A 10,308-nucleotide genomic window follows, 5' to 3' on the forward strand; every position below is an offset into this window, starting at 1 on the left:
AGTAACGAAATCGATAACAGATTGGAGCATGACTTCAGGCTTGTTGATTAAGCAATCATGGTAAGTCCCCGACCTGGACCAGCCTCCAATGGAGGGCATAAGCTTGATGTAGGGATACTTAGCCTTCAGCATCATGAAGGCAGGCAAAATACCACCTGCGGGCTTACTAGTCTCCCACGACTCCTGGGAATCCAAGTTCCAATCGTTGTCAGTCCATCCCTTGGGATCTTCTTTACAAAGGTCAACGGTATCCACCGGTTGAATGGAACACTCTTCAGGATTCCAGCTCCAGAACGAGTAGTTCAACACGAAGTTTCTCACCGGCATATCTCTAGACAATATGTTCTGGTCTATGGTAGAAGGGCCAAATCCACGGACCCAGCCTGCCCAATTCTCGTAGTAAATAACAACCAAGGGAGCGTCATCTGATACTGTACCTTCAGCAACCCTAGCAGCAGATAACCCTGCAAGAGCGCAAATAGTTGTAAGGGCCTTCATCAATTTTGTTCGATGTACTCTGTTAACCGGATCAGGGCCAAGCAGAGATATTCAGATCAGGACAAGATCAGGGCGGGTAAGTATTGATCTCCTACAAAAAAAACGGTAGAGACGGCGCGTCGAGTTAGGCATCAAGAGAAAATCACAGAGTTGAAAATAGCTGTAAGCTAATTTCCCGGTTGAATAAAGTTCCCTCGCCGACGGAATTGACGTGGCCGGTCGTGTTGCAAGTCTTTCTGATCCTCCTCAGGTTTTGTCCTGGGACTGGCGGCTGTCCTGGGACTGGCGGCTGCCCTGGGACTATCATCACCGCTATCAGAACCACAGTTGGACGGGTAAGTCTTTTTTGGTTTCAACTTCGATAACATGTTCGCAAATGAGGCCTGATCCTCATCCGAGAAGTCTTCAACATATGGTTTGGAGCGTGCTTGTCGACGTTCTTCTTGGGCCCAGTAGGCGTTCCAATAGGTGCCCGACGAGCGAGTGGTATTCTGGTCATTGACATTGTGGTCATTGACATTGTGGTCATTGACATTGCGTGTGTTGCGAGAGCGCAGGTTACCTTCAGTGTTGGCTCGGAAGGTTCGTGAAAGGTGTTCTGTGGCCCTCTGGGTTTCGACGCTTCTTGCTTCCTTGGCCTTTAGCTCTTTAGCTAGTCTCTTTTTCCGTTGCCAGATGGGATCTCCAAAATGTTTTGGGGCATAGGGACTGGCGGCTGCACCACACGGTGTGGTTGGCAGATTTGAAAGAACATATTCGTAAGCCTCTTGAACCTGGGTAAACAAACTGGAATTTCCCCCCACCCGGTCGGGATGAGTTTGTAAAGACTTCTTCCTGTACGCCCTTCGTACCTCCACCGCACTGTATACACCACTCGGGTCAAGTCCCAATACTTGAAAGTACTCCATCCCTCATAATTTATATTTCATCACTTCCATTCATCCCGGCCTCTATCAACTTCCCTCGCCTCTATCAACTTGAAAACACGTGAATGGCTGTACACAGAAAGTTGTGTGGACGTGGGTGGTGATGGTTGTCACCCAAGAATACATGCCCCAACCGCTTATTTTCAACTAGATATACGTCTATTTATAACAGAGTGTTTATTATTCAGCTGTAATGACCAAAGCGGTTTTAGTGGCTGTCCTGTGCTACATGGTGGCGCACGGTTTTGTTGAGCCTCTGCCTACGAACTCGACTTTGTCAGAAACAATAGCAGTGTCGGTTGATACTGCATGCATGGTTTGTTCGGCAGTCAACTACAAGGAGCTTGGGGGTTGTCTCCGTTCGGCGGATGTGCAGTGTTACTATGACCTGTACCTGGCGACGCCTGTATTCACCGATTGCGTTACCGGTAGCTACCTAACAAGCACAGTCTACACGCCCACACTACCTGCGTGGGAGGAGAGACACGAGTTGTCTGCTGGACACAAGTTGTCTGCTGGAGACGAGTTGTCTGCTGGACGCCAGACTGATTTTCTCCACAATAAGACGGAATTCCACAATGGAACGGAATTCCACAATGGGACGGGGAGTGAGAACGGCAGTCGTGAACTGCTTAAGAGGCATGCAAATAAATTAAAGAGGGCACAGTATCGTGCTGAGTTCTTAGCGAGCCGTAAGGACGACTCAACGAAGGAGGAGGAAGACTCAGGCTGGGAACTATTCCAGATTCGATTGGAAGGGATGGGAACACAAGAATACACGTTGAAAGACGTGAGCACAGTCGAATTGATGGATTTGGATGGCTGTAGGTGTAGCTCTCCAAAGTCAATAGATACAACGTTCAACAAGGATGGTACTGTTGACATTTTGGTCCTGCCACCGCTACCGGAATTTTCAAGGATAAAAATTACCTTTACTGAAACTGATCTCAATCTGGAAACGGCTCATTTAGTAATTGTCAGTCGGTACAAGCATCGACCAGAATCCTTGTGACACTGATGTGGCAAGACTATGCGTGGGCCCACAGACCACCTACAGAATACCTTGTTAATTTTATGGTGGGCAGGCGGTGAATTTTTTGTGACGTATGACACCTGAAAATCAAAATTCCGTACTGGCAACGACAGCATACTGGGACAACTGGTATCACGAGGAGCTGAAGCAGTTCGAGGATAACAGTACGTCTGCATACACTTGAATATACACTGTACCCACTCCGTGTACTTGTTGCGTGTGTAGAGGGTTGTGACGTTGTGATGTTGTAGACACTTTGGGTGAAGAATGGTACGGCAATTACCAAGAACATGTTCTGGATTGGATAAGTAGCAGTTGGAATGGATGGTGCACTAATGTTAATGTGGCAGACGTTAGCCTCTTGGATATTGGCACGGGTAATGGGCTGTTCTTGTACCGACTGGCGGAAGTAGGATTTAGGAAGTTGTACGGAGTGGATTACTTGGAGTCGGCTATCCGTTGTGCCCGTGCGTTCCGAAAGAAGATTGCGACGGGGGAGGTTGAGGTAGAAGACAGCAATGCTGACTTGACCAAATGCGAATTCCACTTCGATGTGGACGATATAATGGCGCCGTCGCGAGCTTCCGATAAAACTACGGGCGAAAACCCAGCGGGAGAAGGGATTGAAAAGTTGTTGGCGTCAGATGGTCCAATGGTGATCCATGACAAGGGCACTCTTGACGTATTCTACCTCCGTTCCCAGATTGAATTGATGGTGAAACGCGTGTGCGAAAAGTACGCCACAAATCCGAACTGCATATGGATCATCTCCTCCGGCAACCTCACTCATGACGAACTCAAAGGCTGCATCGAGCAGTTCAGCGACTTCAGAGAAATCGGTCGTATGAGGTCTCTGCCACAGCTAAGCTTCCAGGGCCACTCCGGAACCACGCTGGCTACAATGGCTTTTCAACGACCCGCCGCCTGCCTCACAAGCCCCTAGTCAACCAGTCCCAGGCTCGATACCAAACAGGCGGAGGAAATATACGTCTCACGTAGGCTTGCTTCACGTAGGTTTGCGTCACGTAGGCTTGCTTCACGTAGGCTTGCGTCACATAGGCTTGCGTCACGTAGGCTCGCCCCAGCTCACGTAGGCTCGCCACAGCTCACGTACCGACTTCGAGGTCGGCTAAGCGGTCCATCAACTGCGCCATTGTCTTTTTCAATAGCCGATTCTCCTCCTTCAACTCAGAACTCGTGTCGACTTGACGCACTTCCGTAAGCTCCTTGACTCTTTTCTCCAACTAAAATGCGGTGCGTGTGCGCGCGCGGTGCGTTGTGCCCTGTCTGTCCTGCGTTCCAACCTGGGATTGGGTGCGTCTGGGATTGGGTGCGTCTGGTCATACTTCTTCGTTCTTAGCCTTCAACACGTCAATCTCCTGTTTCAACCTTCGAAGTTCGTTTTCTTGCATTAAAAACTCCCATGAAGACGATTGATCCTACCACAAGGAATGTAAGATCCAAGGAATTTAAGAGCCGTGGTGTCTGTCTGGCTTACCATGGTAGCAGACCTTTTAACCGGGAAATCAGGTCTCAGCAGCTCCTCAGACGAGTGTATCAGAGGGTCGTACCCCTCATCACGTCTGTCGTTCCGTCTGTCCTTTTCGTTCAACTCCCCCCGATCCTGAATTCCATCCTGTGCATCCTGCGGCTCCAGTTCATCCTGCCCACGTGGGACTCCCGTTTTAGGCACGATCTCTGGGCTGGATAAGATCTCTGAGTGATTTGTTCCATGTTGAATTTCTTCCTGATAATCGTCTGAATCCTCATCGAAAGCAGCCTTGAACTCTTTTATACCATCCGATAAAGCCGAGGTTACAGTGGTCCACATGTTATTTTTTAACCATAAAACTACTAGTTCGACTCCACTAAACTAGTTGCCACTAAACTAATTCGACTAGGCTACTAGGACCAAACTATCAAACGATTTCGTCACACCTGCTTTGTTCAAAAAAACATCATCCACCAACTAACTAATCACCCGGTAGCTACGTGGCATCGAACAGTGTGTTAGAACGAGAAATTGGTATCGTCTAACGAGCAGTTATGGTTAGACCAGCAGTTGTGGGAGCTTGTCTAACGATACCAATTTCTCGTGTTTTTCTCGAGAGCATACTCTACGCAATTTGGCAGTATGTCTGTTGGCTGATAACGCATTTTGCCAGAGCATCAGCCGTGGTTACCCCCGGGCACCACGGGGCGAGTTCACCACCGGGTGCATAAGATGCGCAGAAGGCTTTGCAGGTATCAACCCAGTGACCCGCAGAAGTCAGCATCGACTGGCAGCCAGAGATCAAGTTTCCTCCACTCGAATTACCTCCCTGGGTCGTCACGGGGCCAGGAGTAGTGGTAGGACGAGGAGTAGTGGTAGGACGGGGAGGAGTGGTAGGGCGGGCCGTAGTGGTAGGACGCGGAGTTACTGGTCTAGGAGTGGTGGCAGCAGTAGTCACTGGTCTAGGAGTGGTGGCAGCAGTAGTCACTGGTCTAGGGGTGGTGGCAGCAGTAGTCACTGGTCTAGGAGTGGTGTTGTTGTTGTCACCAGAAGACCCGTCACAAGGTGCAGCCATCACACCGAGGTCACTGTTATCTTCACCGAGATGGGCCTTCCAGAACATGACACCCCCTCTGTATCCCATCTCTTTCCAAGCCTTGCAAATGAACTCGCGCAACTGCGGAATGGGTACATAACTGTCAGCACTGGCGTCTCCAACTCGAAGAGGCTTGCCCACCACATACCTGTCCTTCGGGGCATTCGGGTATCTGGCATACAACTCGTTAATAGCACCTACGCCGTTGCCTTCGAACAGCCCGCTGTATGTAGTATCCTTCGTCCAAGTTCCTTGGTTGTAATATTGGATCAGATAGTGGTCATGATCGGCGCTCATCTTCGACAGATCGGCCCAGCTGTCCGGAATGGGGTTCATGTGAGGTGATTGAGGAGCTGAAGTGATAACGCCTTCCGGCCATACCGAGCGGCAAGCGATGGTAGCTTTGCTCACCCAGTCCAAAATACTGGTGTCAGTATAACCGAAGCCCTCCTTGTCGAAATCAACGCCATCAACATTCAAGCTCTTCATCAAATTGCAGAGATCAGTACCGTACGTCGTAGCATCCACGGCCTTCCAATTCAGACCCTCAGATTCGCCTCCCGACGAGATCATCAACTTAGTCCCGTTAGCGTGCAGCTTATCAACGAAGGCCTGACGATCAGATTCCGACAACGCAGCCCAGGCAGCAACCGTGTCAGCAACATTCGCTGGAAACTGCGCATTCCCGACAAGGTGGAAAGCAAGCAGAATCGTGCTCACTCCAAGCTGAGACAGCTTGTACAACTCGTCAGTAAGTGCAGACCCAGTGTAGTTCCAATCATCAACGTAGACGTAAACCGGAACACGTTCTCCGGCAAACGCGGTCAATCCCAATATGGTAGTCGTAATAAAAGGTCTCATTAAAACCGGTTACTACATATAACGCTGGTGCAATAACTTATGCTGAGACCGCGAGAATCCACGAACAAATCAGCAGATCGGCGCAACCACTTAAAATCGTTGATATCTTCATACTCCCCTTTTCAACAAAAATTCTATTCGTCTAACTCATGCCTCGAGATCTTCGGGCCCTTCGACGCGCTCTCCGCCGCGCTCTTCGTCGCAATCTTCGTTGCAATCCTCGTCGAACTTGTCGCAGCAGAATTTCAATAACCCGATCATAGCCACAACTCCAATCACCGTCGCGCCCCAAAACTGGAACCCGATGCTGGCTGCGTCTGTGACAAGACCCCCACAAATAAGGTCCTTGGTCCCCTGCACGAAATCAGCAAGAGGAAGACAATTATACTCATTGTCAATGCGTTTGACGTACTCGCTGTAACCTGCAACAGAACATTTATTCCCGTCCCCTTGTGCACACGTGTGTGCACACGTATTTGTGCTTACCTTTCAGTGTTGTGTAGGACGTCATGGTGTCCATTATTCCTTCTTTCACTGACTTCGTGGTAATGTATCGTCTTGCGGCCGTCTCCAGAGAGGCCGGGAAGCTTTTGGCCCACGCGCTGTACGAAATTAACGCAAGATCATCGCCGGTCTTTTTGCCGACGAACAGATTACATGGATATGTGGGACTGCAGAAATCCGAGTAACTCTGTACATAAGCCGCGTCTGCAGCCGTGGTCAGCGTTTCGGGCACGAACTTAGGTGCGCGTTGCAAGGGGAGTTCAAGAGCTGCCAGTCGGACACCTTGCCAAATGAGCGAATAAAGCTTCAATCGCTGGTCAGCATCGTCTGAAGTTTGCAGTGAGGACTCCAACATCATTGTGGTTTCCGTTCTGCAGTCCTCCAATGTGTTTGTGCTGGGTAGTACTCCTTCTGTGTTGATCATTGACAGCACGACTTTGGTCGCAGGGGAGCATCTAGGGCTTCCAGCGAAGCAAACGGAGGGTGCGTCAGCCGCTAGAAGGCCTTGGAGGGCGACTTCAATGTCTATCAGACCTGCAATCCTGTTTAGTTTCACCCCGGCACGTGTGGAAGCAATGTCACATACTGGCTCTCCGTCACAGTCGAAGCTGTTATAGGAAGCGACGGCGAGTTCCGGACCAATGACCGCCTTCAGCTGTTCCAGCTGCGTCCCTGCATTGGGAAGCACCATGGTCCGTTCTGCGCCCGTCTTCCATTCGCCCCAGCCGCTAGCGGGATCATCGTCATTGAACATAGGAGTAAGTTGTCGTTCCGGCAACTGTTCGAATACTTTTGAGATCTGCGCGGGCAATTCTACATTGTCAATCAACCCAAGATCGGCGCCATAGTACGTCAGAGTGGGTACTACTAGTGACCCGTCCGCGTTCTTGACCAGACAACTTTCGACCGCTATATTCCACAGTTGGACATCTTCCATGACACGCAAATCGCCATCCCGGATTTGCTGTAACGCATCGCACACTCCACTAGTTGCTGCTCCGCCGGATACGAATACTAGACCTGCGACGCAGAATACGAGGGCAAAGAGCGCCCAGATCCAGCTCAGAATTCCAGCACTAACCTTTGCCACCCGAAAGTCGTGAATCTTCATTCTCCAAGTCTTCTTCGCTCGACCTATCATAAATGGTGTCGTCAACAACAACAAAAGGGTGAACACTCCCCACAGACCGGCAGCACCCTGGAAGTTAACGTGGAACCAGTCCTTAGTTCCCGTGATATCAACCAAGTTCGAAGCTGCCACATCAAGTTCCCCTTTAATTTCGTCAACACTCGAATCAATGGGCGAACGAAGCTCTTTCATGTTCTCAGCGAAATCAACCAACTCCAATTGGTCCAAATTCTCCGCAGATATTGCAGCATTCATGGCCTCCGTAACCACGCCATAAGCAGACTGGAAATTCTTCAATAAAGCTGACTTCTCATCCAAGATTGCCAAACCCAAATCTAAGGTAAACTCTCCCGTCTTCTCACCCCAACCTGTGAATAAACTGGAACTAAGGATGCCTTGAGTAAACAACATGTCCGGGAACAATCGATTAAACCGACTCTGGGTCATAGTCGCAGCATTCGGCGGACTCATGTCCATCTCACCCGCCTGCTCCGACATGTACTGACTCGTCGCCTCCAACCTCGCGACCAAATTCGCACCAGCCGGCCACCGAGAACCGTCAGGTTGCTCAGAACCGGAATACAGCAACTTGTCATACGCATTGTAGTAACCACCTAAACATAAGAGCTAATGTTCTCTTTCCCCCCGCTCGCTCTTTCCCCCCATCACAAGTAGACTTACAGGTTGACTTATCATAATCCTTTGACATTTTGGGGATGTAGACCCACCCCAGTATCATGACCCACAGGCAGAACATTCCACCCAACACCAGTAGGGCAAGCGACAAAAGGGAATTGCTGTTGTTGATATTCTTTCGTTTCTTGTTACTGCAACAACATGATGAAAGCTTGCAGCATTTGAAGCATTTGGAGCAGAAAACAAATGGCATTATAATCCAGACCAAAAGCAGCGCTACGGCCAGGACGATAAATGGATATTCAACGATACAGTAGCTTGCCATAACGCTCCAATGTTCTTTGTACAGCTTTTCATGATATATTCTGTACATCTCCCGACCTGCATTGCGTCCCATCATACTCAGTCCCGTTGCCATCTTTTGCCATCCGCTGGCCCAACCGTCCTTCTTGGGTGCCAACATCGGCCCAGGCACTTTGCCACACGTCTCCGACATCAGCTGTTGCAACGGCGCATAACAATCTTCCATTGACATGCATATATTCTCATCCACTTCCCATGACAGACTCCGATCCACATACTCTCCTTCCACGGCTATCCAAACCGTACATAAGACTAAGACTAAATATCCTAAACCCAACATTCAAGAATAAAAATTAATTGTCTGGGTCGCACAAAGATCAGCGGAGACTGCCTCTCTACAGTTTCAACACAAAAAGGTGGATGGCTTGCACTCCGCGAGGATTTTGTGGTGAAGCGAACAGAGTCCCCATGGCGGGTGATCGATTCAGGGTTGCATGTCAGGAATAAATGGCCCCGTGGAACGGCTTGGCAGCTGTGAATGGTTTCGTGAGGGGTTGTTTGAAGTGTCGATAAATGTGTGTCAAGAAATACCGGCTGGCAGACGAGATACGGTACTGTAGTGAGTGTTGAACGGGTTGGTGCCGGGCTGGAATTTCTTTTGACCCGCTCTTGAATCGCTGGCCCGCTCTGTTCTTCTCGCAGCAAATCAGTATGATGATAGCTGAGAAGGCTTACCATAGACAACGACTGGGTACCAGCTGGCTATCCAGGAGGCGTTTAAAAAGTTCACTAAACGTGTCGTCGCCAAAAATCTATGAGGCCAGCATCCAGCGGCTCGGCTACACCGAGGACTCCAGATCCCAGGTTTTCAACGAGGTGACCATGGTCTTGCAGCGATAGTCATGGGTTACTTTGCCGTGGGGACGCCGCGGTGTCTCCTTTCCTTGGATGCTATTCCGTAGTGATCCCTGGCTTTGTGGGCATGCGGAGGAGTTGGAGGGTTGCTGGTTCTCCGAAAGTTGGTAAAGGGGAAAGCGCCGGCAGCACAGGGGATCACGGCTGGGATGGGCAGTCGCTGATGCGACTCCCGTGGTGCACGGTTACTGAGAGAACGAAGCGGTGGGCGAAGACTGCCCACGGCCGACGCAAGTGCGCGCGGACGCCACCTGAGTGAGATATGGTTGGCAGCCGGACTATCAGGGGACATGTGACTTGATTACGGTTATGACGAGTTCGAGATTTCGACACGCCGCTAGTTTCGGGTTGGTTGAAGTAATATAAGAGAGGCCCACGGTTGTCACGGGTACGTCGGAATAGAAAGTGTCCGGTGTGCGGTTGCATGTGAGCGATGGATGGCCCGAGTGGAACGGCTTGATAGCTGTGAGTGGTTTCGTGTGACGTTGTTAGAAGTGTCGGTGGACGTATGTCAAGAGATACCCATCGGCAGACGCGATACCGTACTGTAGTGAGTGCTGAATGACCAACAGTCCAAGATCTGACTGGTGGTCTGTTGTGGTGGTGGTGGTGGCGTTCTGTCGTCAGCAGAACCGCGCAGGTCCTCCGTGACTGAACTCAGGCGGCCGTCGTGCTCGTGGGTGGTAGACTCGACCATGGTTTACTGTTGTTTTGCGTCCCCCCCCTTTACCCTAAAGATTTACGGACCGTAAACACGCATGGCTGCGACAGACCACAGCCTTCCTCGACTGAGAACATGACGAGTTCCTCAGGCGCCTTGACCAGGTCGTCGTTGTCTCGCTCGTTGTCAGTGCGCCTTCGTTTCCGGGGGATCCCGCTAGACCCCGCTACTTCCTCCGCGGCTTTTAACAACTT

The 10,308-nt window shown here is 50.4% G+C and overlaps 6 protein-coding genes across 6 annotated transcripts; 2 read left to right on the top strand and 4 right to left on the bottom strand.

Annotated features, from left to right (window-relative positions):
* Positions 1–665: 665 nt before the first annotated feature.
* GNI_064700 (DnaJ domain protein) lies at positions 666–1,406 on the bottom strand (the record flags this gene model as incomplete). Its single annotated transcript, XM_011131806.1, has 1 exon — positions 666–1,406. One exon carries the CDS (start codon positions 1,404–1,406, stop codon positions 666–668), a length of 741 nt encoding a protein of 246 aa, XP_011130108.1.
* Positions 1,407–1,617: 211 nt separating this feature from the next.
* On the top strand, positions 1,618–2,436 carry GNI_064710 (hypothetical protein; the record flags this gene model as incomplete). Its single annotated transcript, XM_011131807.1, has 1 exon — positions 1,618–2,436. One exon carries the CDS (start codon positions 1,618–1,620, stop codon positions 2,434–2,436), a length of 819 nt encoding a protein of 272 aa, XP_011130109.1.
* A 94-nt stretch (positions 2,437–2,530) lies between these two features.
* On the top strand, positions 2,531–3,400 carry GNI_064720 (putative methyltransferase domain protein; the record flags this gene model as incomplete). Its single annotated transcript, XM_011131808.1, has 2 exons — positions 2,531–2,621; positions 2,709–3,400. 2 exons carry the CDS (start codon positions 2,531–2,533, stop codon positions 3,398–3,400), a joined length of 783 nt encoding a protein of 260 aa, XP_011130110.1.
* A 163-nt stretch (positions 3,401–3,563) lies between these two features.
* On the bottom strand, positions 3,564–4,288 carry GNI_064730 (putative coiled-coil protein; the record flags this gene model as incomplete). The annotated part of the gene is made up of 3 exons (XM_011131809.1): positions 3,564–3,701; positions 3,804–3,896; positions 3,956–4,288. The coding sequence occupies 3 exons, from the start codon at positions 4,286–4,288 to the stop codon at positions 3,564–3,566; spliced, it is 564 nt and encodes a 187-aa protein (XP_011130111.1).
* A 286-nt stretch (positions 4,289–4,574) lies between these two features.
* Positions 4,575–5,906, bottom strand: GNI_064740 (chitinase; the record flags this gene model as incomplete). The annotated part of the gene is made up of 1 exon (XM_011131810.1): positions 4,575–5,906. One exon carries the CDS (start codon positions 5,904–5,906, stop codon positions 4,575–4,577), a length of 1,332 nt encoding a protein of 443 aa, XP_011130112.1.
* A 147-nt stretch (positions 5,907–6,053) lies between these two features.
* On the bottom strand, positions 6,054–8,818 carry GNI_064750 (putative transmembrane protein; the record flags this gene model as incomplete). Its single annotated transcript, XM_011131811.1, has 3 exons — positions 6,054–6,328; positions 6,393–8,153; positions 8,221–8,818. The coding sequence occupies 3 exons, from the start codon at positions 8,816–8,818 to the stop codon at positions 6,054–6,056; spliced, it is 2,634 nt and encodes an 877-aa protein (XP_011130113.1).
* Positions 8,819–10,308: the final 1,490 nt, after the last annotated feature.

This window comes from Gregarina niphandrodes (genome assembly GCF_000223845.1).
Source record: "Gregarina niphandrodes unplaced genomic scaffold scaffold00010, whole genome shotgun sequence".
NCBI lineage: Eukaryota > Apicomplexa > Conoidasida > Eugregarinorida > Gregarinidae > Gregarina > Gregarina niphandrodes.